The following is a 12,444-nucleotide window of genomic DNA, read 5'->3' on the forward strand; positions in this document are numbered from 1 at the left end:
CTCAATGTGGCATGAACAGAAGTGACGGGGACGATCCATGTTTTGTTAACCATTGGACATACCCACTTGTATGTTTTTCACTAGAGGACAGGTCTTTCATTAATTCAAACAGGCCTCTAAATTCTTGCTAATCTTTGATGTGTCTCATTTTAATTTTAGACGGGTGAGAAAAGAATGCGTCTTAGTTGATACAGCAGGCAGAGCATAGGGAAACTGCTCTTACCAGTCCAAGATGACGTTGTTATTAACAACTGATTAGACTAGATTAGACTAATCAGGCCCTTTTGTAGTGGATTCTCAGACAATTTTCCACGTAACTATTTTGTACGTCACAATATTCAGGATGGGGCAGTGTTTTTAAATTGTTTAGTTAACCGATAGGAAAATGAAGAAGTTGACATAATACTTGTATTGTTGTAAAAATCAGTACAGACGACGTGCTTTGCCGGTAGTTGAATTTGATCATTCAAACTTAATAACGACCAATTTCTGTTTTGATTAATAACTTCTAAATATAAAACGAAGTAGCTGTTAAAAACTTAAAATGGAACGGTAATTCTGTTGATTGGCCATGTAGTCACATGCTCACACCTCCATTATTGAGTCCAGCAGACGACATGACTGAGGCTGTATTTCAAAATACATAACGTTGCCTCTGTTCTAAGCATTTGCAATGTTTTATGTACCCCCGTGTCACCTTGTGTTAAACACAAATGCTCCCATATAATAACACTTGTATTGTTAGGTATCACATCTGTTTCAGTTTCACTATGGGTTCTACTCAGAAGTGTGACCATATTTGGTGATATGATTGAGTAACTTGTTTTAGTGTGTATGTGTGCGCGCTACCACTTCATCTACCTTCATTACCAGTGATAATTATTTGTACACACTTCTGTGTGAGAACAATTTGACAATCATTAGCATATTTTGATTCCATAGCCCTTTAGGCCTCGTTAACTATTTAGTATTTTGTGGTACTCCTGAAAGTGGCATTGAAAACGTCTGGAGCCAATTGGTACTTTTATTTGTTAGAAAGTGAAGATTGCATATTTCTATGATTCAATAAATTGTACAATGCAATGTCTGAAACTTCTCTAGATTAGGACAAAGCTTAGGCTTTGTTTTTCCTGTACTACTGACTGACCCATTTGTTGAAGCCAACTGTAGTCTACAGTGTTAGCTTTACAATGCCATTAAGTAACTAAGTGCTACTGAGGATAGGCGATACGATAGCTGCAATTTGTGAATCAGAACTTGGTATCCATAATGTATTTTAGCTTTTGTGTTTAAAAAAATCTCAACTATACTGTCTGTTATCTATTATCCATTTAAGAGTTCTGTTCTCGCAGCCTCTTTCGATGTATGATTTAGTGTTCTTCGATTTGATTTTATGTGGCTAGAAATTTGTTTTAACTGAATTTAGTATTTGAGTATGCCTTGAAGTAGACTTTGTTGTTCTTAATTCACTCATTTGTGTAAATTATTGTCATTATTTTGTAACATTTTTCATTTCATTGTCATAGACCTGCCACGATTGTATTATTCATTCTGACATGTTTCATACAAAGGTCATATTATGAAGCTTATCGTTTGCTGGAGATGTGATCAAGAAAAAAAGTTGACACAATGTTGAGATGTTAGTCCTTTTGAGTAGAACTAATATTTGCTTTCTTAATTTCAAGAATCATGCCAAACCCTTAGGCCAATCTTTTCGCAATGCTTCTGTAGTCAATGCTGGCTTTAGCCTTAAAAGAAGAAATATTACAGTATTCTGCTGTATATTAACTTTTTTGTTTATATTAAACTATTGATATTCCTCATTTTGAATTGTATGTGTATGATGCTGTGTGTGGTATTGGGGTCATGGGGGTGTTCAGAGTTTGATAAACAGAAAACTGTGAAAAATAATTCATCTTGATGTTCAGAATAAATTGCTGAATTAATCTTTGGAATTGGTTGGTGGTTGGCTGCCATTACACAATTTCTCACAGTCATTGCTCCATTTGTTTATTTACGAGATAGTGCACGTTAATGGGGCGGCAGTGGCTCAGGGTAGAGTGACCAGACGGGAACCGCAAGGTTGCCAGCTCGAACCCGGGCTCCCCCAGAGTTATTGTTGAAGTGTCCCTGAGCAAGACTCTGAACCCCAAATTGCTCCCGATGTGCAGGTTGGTGCCTTGCGTGGTTTCCTCCGGCAATCAGTGTGTGAATGGGTGAATGTAATGCACAATCTCTGTAAAGCGCCTTGGATAAAGGAGCTATATAAATGCACCATTTACCATTTTAATGAACATTGATTGATTGAATACTTTTAACAGTTTGCAAACTCAAAGCCTATGGCTTGTTTCCATTGGAGTTCTTCATATTCAATTCACCTGAGAAAATACATAGGCTGCAATAAATTAATCAATTGAACAACATAATACATTAATCTATAAAGGCCAGTCTAGCTCTGATCCATAGCCTATTGCTGTTGCGACGGCTTTAGAGCTAAGGCCAGTCCTCCCCAGTGCAGTGTGGAATTAAAACTGTTTTGCTGCAAGGAGTTGACTAGTTGAGACTTGCGTTGCCATTGCGTTGGTGCAATGATTGCAAATAATCTGTCCACAATGTATCACAAGTTCACGACACAATTTATAGACCTATAATTATGTGCCCTTAAAATAATGCTGATCTGATGGTACATAATCATGCTTGGCAAGTTGGAATGCATCAGCATGCTCATGATGCTGATGATTTAGACATTGAGTGCGCATTGCTCACTCAATGTCTAAATAAATGTCCATTCTAGTAGTCATCTCCAAACATGAATGGCTGAATGCCCATGCAAAGCAAATGGAACGTTACTTTTTCAGTTTCACAGCACCACTACGAAAGACAAACATTCATGTGAAGTTATTGTGAACCATGGCCGTTAAATTAAAACTTGTATTTTTGTCAGTTACTCGATCGCTACAGTGAGTTTAGAGTAGACCTCTAGAGGCGAATGCCGGAAATGAAGGAGGGGACACACACACCGCCGGTAGCTTAGCAGATCAAAAATAGCAACAACGGCCAGCTCTGTATGATCAACCTTTTTTTTAACTGTGAGACGGGACGATCAACCGATTCTAGTTTAACCCCGAGGACCAAAAGGGTAAGCAGCAGATCCACATGATCCACCTCGGACTGTCCGTTAGGACATAACGGCCGGCGGCTCGGATGGATCATGTTAGTTGTTAAGAGAGCAGAGAGTGTAAACAGAGCACGCAGAGAGCGGGGCCGTCTCGTCGTCCCGTTCCGTTACGGCGCCGTGCGTGAAGCCGTCCCTTCGTCTTCACACACGACGTAACGTTTAAGCGTTGCTTATTGTGGCCGTACGTGAGCACACAGCTGGCAAATACGCGTGCACGTCAGCCACCGGTTAGGTTACTTCACTTTATAGCGGTGAAATTCTAGTCATGATTGTCGACTGCTGTGAAATATCACAATCCTGGAGATTTCACACTTGAATTGCTACGTTTGTGCTAACTCGCTAGCGAATGTAGCTTAGCGAGTTATTTTTGAACCAAGGCTTCAGCCATCTTGTATAACTCGCTTTGGTTATTAATATTATTGGAACCTGTTTTTCCCCATGCAAACAACAGATTGCGGCGCTACTATTTTATTTAAGTTATTTTTTTATTTCAAAATAGGGACACCAGAGTGGACGTGGTTGTATTGTCAAATAATAAACCATTGGTTAAACATACAATGTATGGCGGGCTGTGCGACCAACAGGAAGAGTGGGCACCAAAACATTCTGGGCACTATAGGGGAAATCTGGGCACCAAAAGTGAATACTGGGTTCATGTCCACAGAACAGGTTTTGCACATATCTGGCATGGAATTACTGGAATGCAACTACATTCAGAGGATTTTTTTAGTTTTTTTCAGCCAAAGAATTTCTGAAAAAATTATTAGGTTAAAAAAGTTTTAGGTATTCCACTACAAGGTTTAGGTTAAAAGGCTGAGGATTAAGGTTAGGCCGGGTTATAGACATAGCTTTACTAAAAGGTGCCCAGTCTTCATAAATTGTGCAGTCTTCCAGAACACTGGGCACCTCTAAAGTGCCCACTCTTCTCTAGTGCCCAGTCTTTACCCGTCCTGTATTCTGTGCAATAATATGCAAAAACCCCAGCAAAAACGTGTATTTTAACTGGCTAGAAATGTTGACACCAAACCAGGTACCATAATAACTTAACTATAACTATAGTTTAAAAAAAAGTTATAACTGAAATGGGTGGCAGAGTCCACACCACAACCATAATAAAGACAATGGTGAATGATATAGTTATCGTTATAGTGCTTGCTTCGTGTTAATCCAATGATATCATCTGTAAGAATGACTACTCTCTCCACTGGGTACACTCCCAAATCTTATAGTATATAAACCCATTGTAACTTAAAACGCTCTTTTAACCATATTATTATTATTATTATTGTTATTCATTGCTAACACCCGTTGTTCTGGTGACTGATATTGGCCTTCCAATATGTGATATATTTCATTAATTTTTTATATTTTTGGGGGAAATTACAAACCCCCCCCCCCCCCAAAAAAGAAACAGCCCAGATTAGAAGGATAATATCAGTCACTCAGTAGAGCCAAGGACAGTTGTTTTAGATGAATCTAACGGGGTTAAAATGGAGTTTGAAGTTACAATGGGTTTGTATAGGGAGGTCTGATACAATCATTATCAAATATCTAAATACTGAGTCAAGCAACTTAAAAACTGTCTGGTCAGGTCAGGTGTGCACACAAAAGCCAGAGAAAATGACCCCAAACGTGTTGGAAAGTGAAATGTCCCTTGAAGAAGTACTGTAGATCCTGGGCTTTATTATGATGACCATGGCTCATTGTTGTTTATCAGGATAATTGCTGACACATTCAGATGTTCTAAATACAAAAATAATAGGAAAATGAAATGAGTGGATAATATAAGAGTAGTCGGGTAAAGAAAGGAAACATATCCTTGGCCGAAACGGAGCATTGCTCTTAAACATTAACATGCAGGTGCGAAGAGTAAGACCATCACTAGTCTCTCCGTTCGTTGCCACCCCAGCTTGCCACCCCAGCTTGCCACGCTGCGGTCAACCGTTGCCGCCCATGACAGCCGAAGTCAGCATGCAAGATGTGGAGGAGGTGGTGATTGTGACCATACCAGAAGACACTGGGACAGAGGAGGTCCAGACAGTGGAGCAGGAGGAGGGAGACAGCAAGACGTTACTGGTGACTACAGAGCTCACCCAGCAGCCAGGGTAAAGTACACACACACAGGCAGTGCTGAAAACTAAGGCGAAAAATGTTGTCGACTACCCTTTTTCATTGACGAAAACTAAACGGAAACTAAATAAAAACTAAGCTATGATGACTAAATCTAATCTAAATATATTGACAATTTCGTCAACAAATGAAAACTAATCCAGTATGAGTCATTTTATACTTGGTTGCATACTGAAAAAAGCAGATCTACAAGCTCAGCTGTTGTGAGCTTGTAGATCTGTTATTTTCAGCAAGTGTAAAATCAGTCATTTCGACGGCATCAAAGCCCGTCAAAATACATATTAGTTGACTAAATCAACTAGATTTTGTCGACTAAAATCTTATGATATTTAGTCGACTAAAACTAGACTAACACTATATACTGTATCATATAGCCCCATGTCACAATGTCTATAATATCTTCATAATGCCCAACCCTACACAATACACACAGTACATGGTAATGAACAAATTGTTCATTCAATCTTAACACGTGATCGGGACATCCCTACCTAGTACCAATATTATATCCATATCGTGAAATTAGACTGGATACCATCTGTGAATTTGGATATTGTACTATTGTGATATGGCATAAGTGTTCTATAAAAATATAAATATCGGCAGATAGTTACTCAAAATCAAATGATCGGATTGAAAGCAGAAAATCGTGATCGGGACATCCCTAATCTTAACGCCAACTATGCATGCTTTATGGCCATTTGCTAACATGCTTGGGAATTATTGGTGTTTTAGGGAAGGAGATGTCCTCACTGTGACACAGATAGAACCGTCGGCTGACACCAGCAGCACAGATGCTCTGGAGAAGAATGAAGCAGTCATAGGTAATGTGTGAAATACCAGCGAGCCAAACACTATACCACTGCGCCGAGCCGCCGAATATTGAACACATATCTGATATCTTTAGTTGCATGATCAAATGAGAAAGGCTAACTGCCTTCTGTCTGTGTGCAGTGAAGCTAACGGAGGAGGTGGAGTTGGGGGTGGACGTGGAAGCTGACGTCTACTATCCCATCACCTGCGGCGAGGCCAAAGCCACGCTGGTGTGGAAGAAATTCGTCTGCCCCGGCATCAATATCAAGTGTATCCAAGTATGTGTCTTCATCACACGCAGCGGTCTTTATCAAACAATTCAACCTGTGTGCAAATACGCCCTCATATACGCATGGAAGGACAAGAGGCGATATATCTGACGCCTCTGATTGTAAATTATTTTTCTCACAGTGTAATGATCAGCTCATTAGTCCCAAGGAGTTTGTCGGTCTTGCGGGGAAATCTACACTGAAGGACTGGAAGAGAGCCATCCGTCTCAATGGCACCATGCTCAGGTCTGGCCACGTCAAGTACAGCAAACTTCAAATATCATCACTTTATCTGACAGTATTGAGCACATATTTAAATGGAACACACTACTTGCCTGACATTTGTCTGCCTAGCCATGTTGAACCATATGCAGTTCAAAAATGAGCCACAGGATGGCATTGTTACATCACATATCAACTGCAGTTACAATTTAGTTTTTTGCAGACATTGTCATTGGAGTTAAAACAAATCTATACATCCAAATTAAGACTTGCATCAACACTTCAACTCATTAGCAATATGTTTGTATTGTCCACCATAACCGTTATAAATGAAGCCATGAACATTTGACCGGTTCAGCACTATAGACGGTCAGTCAGACATTGCCATTAGTAGCTCGTGACCGGCTAAACTAAACTCTTGCTTCCTCACAGGAGAATCATGGACTCTGGTGAGCTGGACTTCTATCAGCACTCCAAGGTGTGTTCCAACACGTGTCGCAGCACTAAGATAGACCTGGTGGCGAGCAGGGCGTCCATCAGCAGCCAGCAGTCCACCGAGCTCATCCCTGTTACACCCTCCACAGCAGACTGTAAGCACCCAGAGCCATTACCTGATAATACTCTACATGTTACACCCTCCACAGCAGACTGTAAGCACCCAGAACCATTACCTGATAATACTCTACATGTTACACCCTCCACAGCAGACTGTAAGCACCCAGAACCATTACCTGATAATACTCTACATGTTACACCCTCCACAGCAGACTGTAAGCACCCAGAACCATTACCTGATAATACTCTACATGTTACACCCTCCACAGCAGACTGTAAGCACCCAGAACCATTACCTGATAATACTCTACATGTTACACCCTCCACAGCAGACTGTAAGCACCCAGAGCCATTACCTGATAATACTCTACATGTTACACCCTCCACACCAGACTGTAAGCACCCAGAGCCATTACCTGATAATACTCTACATGTTACACACCCTCCACAGCAGACTGTAAGCACCCAGAGCCATTACCTGATAATACTCTACATGTTACACCCTCCACACCAGACTGTAAGCACCCAGAACCATTACCGCCTCACTGATAATACCAGGGGTCGTTTTCTGTGCCATCAAGATAGAGATGAAAGGTTCAGTGCCATCAGCCCATGAGCACTCAGCGTCAGAGTTAGGTCATGAGGCCTAGTCACATCCATCCATATTTTAGTGTTTCAGTTATAATGTGGATTGTGGCACAGAGGTTGTTATTCATGGTTTATTTTTGATCAAAAGCACAACACTATATTTTACAGGTACTTAATTGTGTAATGGAGTTAAATATGTAGCCTGACATGGCTGACAAATATCACTGCCAAGGTTTTATTTATTTATTATTATTATTATTATTTTTATTTTATTTTTTTGCAATGGCAGATTTGTGTGGTTCCGGGCGATTCTACAAAAAGGCTTCTAAATCCTCAGTTTTCTGAAAAACCCTATATCAGTGGTGCTCAACCTTTTTCATGTCAAGGACCCCTAGAATTATCTGTATTTGGCTGCCGGACCCCATCTGAAAATATGTTGTTCCAGGGACTCCCCAGAAGCAAGGATTTGAGTTAAAAACTCAAATCTCAAGTTTTGCGCCACATTTTCATGATTTTTCCAGAAATAGCAGATCTACAAGCTCGTGAGCTTGTATAGATCTACTATATTTCAATAGCTAAAGTATAACATAATGCTTAAAGGAAACACCAAAAGGGGTTCTCGTCCAGAATGACCCCCTTTCCACCGGTTGGTTCCCAATGGGAACTGGTTCTTAGTCCATGAGCCAGAGCTCCAAAATTGGTGGGAAAAACTAGACCTATATTAAATTGTTTATAGGATCAATACAAGTAAATTTATGATAACCCTTCCACAGTAGTAGCTTTTTCATATTTTCCTCATTTGCATATTTAAAAATGTAAAATTTGTAATACAATAAATCATTGTCTTCGTGTAAGTAATCAACTGGTGAAGTTTCATGGTGATAACAATCTAATAAAGGTATGGTTTTGCCCGCTCAATTCATAATTAACGTTCCAATTTTGGAGCTCTGGCTCATGGAACTGAACCGGTTCCCGTTGGGAACCAACCGGTGGAAAAGCGGCCAATGAATAAATATGAATAAAATGCTGTCAGCACAAGGCTTAGTAAGTGAGATGTTTGTATTCCAGTAAACGGATCTCCCGCCGCGTTCCCAGAAGCAGCTGAGGAGAGCACAGAATGGGTGACGGCCATCGGAGGTGAGCAAGAACCCTCGACCCAACTGCATATTTACGCCACCAGGGGTCTGCAACCATGTTAGAAATGATGTGCAAATGCTTTTATTTTCTAGATAGTCAAAGTATGCTGTGGTGTCAATTGTCACCACACCAAAACTTCCAACATATTTTGATTGTCCACAAATTATAACCTGGCCTTAATTCCCTTCTTTATTTCTTTCACATTGTATAATAATGATGAGTTTTAATGAATGTGAAAATATTAATTGTGTGCAGGATATAATTTGCATACATGTGTGAGGGGATACATTTATTTACCCTACATTTTTTTAAATAGTTTATTTTAAACCAAATATCGTCTCTCTCACACCAGTGATCGCCCTCATTTGTGCCAACGGTTGCCTCAGAGTGTAGGGTAGGAGAGTAGCGACTAGCGACACGCTTTGATCTCGCCGCAAAGCGGCCTATGGGCTATAGTTCCAAACATTGCTCCTATGGCTGGAACTATCCCATTGAGATAGAATGAGCACTTCCGCATTTCATTGTTACAATGAGAGTCAACACTAGTGTCGCCACACTCTTCTGGGCTGCCTACCCCTTGTATTACACTGTAATACCGTTAAAATGCTTTTTACACACCGTTTAAATGAACACTGTGTAGTAACACAGCATTTGCTATTCTGGTTTGTATATTAGTTTTAATTGATATACAGTACCCACTACCCATCGTACTTAAAGCTTTGGGGTGTGTGTGTGTGTGTGTGTGTGTGTGTGTGTGTGTGTGTGTGTGTGTGTGTGTGTGTGTGTGTGTGTGTGTGTGCGTGCATGCTCCAGAGGACTCGGTAACGTTCTGGCGTGGGATGAAGGAGGCGGGGCTGTTGGGGGAGGTGGTGGAGGAGTTCCAGAAGGAGCTCCAGGACGTCCTGAAAGCCATGCAGGACAGAGTGGCTGAGCCTCCACTACAGGTCAAAGGTTAACAGCCAGCAGTGTTTAAATTTACATTTACAGTTACATTTTAGTTTTAGCCATAGTCTCTTGAATAGTTTTCATTTAGTTTTGGTCACATTTTAGTCACCTGGAATGTTTTGGTGTTAGCCTAGTTTTAGTCGACTAAATGTCATAAGATTTCGATGGTATATAAAATGTATTTTGGTGGGGCCTTGATGCCGTCGTAATGGCTGATTTTACACTTGCTGAAAACAGCAGATCTACAAGCTCACAACGTGTCACAGTGCGACGCCTTGTGAGCTTGTGGATCTGCTATTTTCAGCATGCAACCAAGCGTACAATTACTTATACTGGAACTCTCGTCAACTAGTCCATTGTGCATAGAGCAGTTGTTTATATTGCATGTCATCGAATGCGTCATGTTTGTTAAGCTGCAAACGTGCAATTTCTGTGGCCAGATGCTGCTCTTCTCAATAACATCGTCCAGAACTTTGGGATGCTAGACCTGGTGAAGAAGGTGTTGGCCAGCCATAAGAGCCAGATGGATCGCTACAGAGAGCAGTACACACGCAGCCTCGCCGGTCAGTCACATTATCCTTATTCACAAAACTTGCATCTCCATATTTAATCTTTCCAGGGATTTTTTAAATTTAGTTTTATAAATAAATGTCATATGACAGCAGTGTTGATTTTGACAGCAAATTTAGATTTTAGTTTTTGTCATGGTCTTTTGAATAGCTTTCATTTAGTTTTAGTCACATGGAATGTTTTAGTGTTTAATCTAGTTTTAGTCGACTAAATATCATATGTTTTGGTGGGTCTTGATGCCGGTTGCCAGGGTGAAAGTGAGTCTCTGTGAATTTTATAAATATTTAACCAATGAAAAGTAATAACCAGAACTAAAGTATAACTACAATGGATCCATTGGAAAATGTTGTTCTTTATTTTATTTTTTATTTTCTTAATTTGCTGAAAAGCGATGGTTCTGACATACAGGGTTTCCATCCAACAGCAAAAATACAGTATGCTTGAAAACCGTAATCAGGAAATTATTGCAAAACAATGTTTAATTGGACAACATTGGCTGATTGTTTAATAATAGCCATCAAATGTTGCGTGTGTTCCTGTGCATGCTAATGAGTTGTCATCCACGTCACCACTGCCTGCAGCCTTGGAGCAGCAGTGTGACGAGCACAGGAAGCGAGCCAAGGAGTTGAAGAGCAAATCGCAGCACCTCAACAACGTCCTGATGACCCTCGCCCCCGCCGTGCCGGCCCCTCCCACCCCCAAACGCCCGCGCCTGACCCGCGCCGCCTCTGTCCCGGCCGTCAGCTCCGCCCCCACCCAGTTCACGCTGCCCCTCAACCAGCTGAGCGGGCTGCCCCTCGGCAAGCTGCTGACCGTCGGGGGTGGCGCCTCCGCTGGCGGCGGCTACACCCTCCTGACCTCGCCGATCGGAGCGACCGAGCTGGCGCCCGGCACCTCCAACCTGACGGTACTCTCTACAGCCGCGGCGGTTCAGGAAGGCACGGCCGGGGCCACCACCACGGCCTTCCTCAAGGTGGTCGGCGTCGGCGGGCCTCAGTACCAGCTGGTGACGCTGCCCGCCTCGTTGGGCGCCACTCTGCAGGGCCTGAGCTCCGCTCAGGGGACCGTGCTCCAGCTGCCCATGGGGAACTTCAGCGTGGTGGGCAGTACGACGAGCGCCACGGTGGGCGGAGGAGGAGACGTGCTGCTTCAGCCGGAGCCGCAGCTCAGCTCCCTGCAGGTTGACAGTGACACGCACATCGTGGTGGAAGAAGTGGGTTCCCAGCAGGTTGAAATGCACCAGGAGGAAATGGTGCCCGCTGAGGCTGACGGAGAGGAGGCCAAAGAGGGAGAGCAGACTGTGGAGCAGCAGTGAGTTTAAAACAAAAAAGAACAGTCTTACGTACTTCTGACCTCTGGTGTATCCTATACGGAGGTTTTGACGGGGTGCATATGTTTGTTAGACATAACCAACGGACCTACAGTCATTAGTCCAACAACACCGTCGCTCCCGACTAGGGATGATGAACGAGCACCTTATCGATCAGGCTTATCGAGCCGGGTTCTTTAAAAAAAATCACCCGTGTCTCCCGGCATGTGCTGCGGGTTAAAACGAACCTGTGGCGGTTACAAATCACCTGTGGCGTCCACGTGTGGTAACGTTTTGGGTAGGGTGTCGGACTCCTGACTGTAGGATGAGGGTTCCCAGTGGGGAGGGTGTTGGACTCCTGACTGTAGGACGAGGGTTCCCAGTGGGGAGGGAAAAAAGTGCACTTCAAGCTCCGACCAAGAGCTTGCACCGCTTTCATAGTATTTTGTGTTCTCGACCTTTACAATAATTCTAAATGGTAATATAAAGAAACAGGATCATGTCGTGCCTGGGGTTGTAATGCACTGCCTAATCACAAGCAACACTCTGCATATGAAAGGTTTGAACACGTTTATAGTTCATTGACCTCCTGATGAAATACAATAAGAAATTAATTAATAATAATAATAATTGTTACTATAATTTTGCAATAGCAGTTCTCTGGTCCTAGAGGACCCAGACTATTATCCAGACAGCTATTATTTATCTATGGTACCGGTCAGTGCATA

General features: G+C 42.1%; 1 protein-coding gene across 1 annotated transcript; it reads left to right on the plus strand.

Moving 5' to 3' along the window:
* The first annotated feature begins 3,029 nt into the window (after positions 1-3,029).
* gmeb2 (glucocorticoid modulatory element binding protein 2) lies at positions 3,030-12,444 on the plus strand. The gene is made up of 10 exons (XM_083769521.1): positions 3,030-3,139; positions 5,101-5,283; positions 6,044-6,132; positions 6,263-6,399; positions 6,533-6,636; positions 7,045-7,202; positions 8,824-8,892; positions 9,706-9,843; positions 10,278-10,400; positions 10,989-12,444. Exons 2-10 carry the CDS (start codon positions 5,132-5,134, stop codon positions 11,720-11,722), a joined length of 1,704 nt encoding a protein of 567 aa, XP_083625647.1. The 5' UTR covers positions 3,030-3,139; positions 5,101-5,131; the 3' UTR covers positions 11,723-12,444.

The sequence above is a fragment of the Protomyctophum parallelum genome (assembly GCF_964188405.1).
Source record: "Protomyctophum parallelum genome assembly, chromosome: 7".
NCBI classification, from domain to species: domain Eukaryota; kingdom Metazoa; phylum Chordata; class Actinopteri; order Myctophiformes; family Myctophidae; genus Protomyctophum; species Protomyctophum parallelum.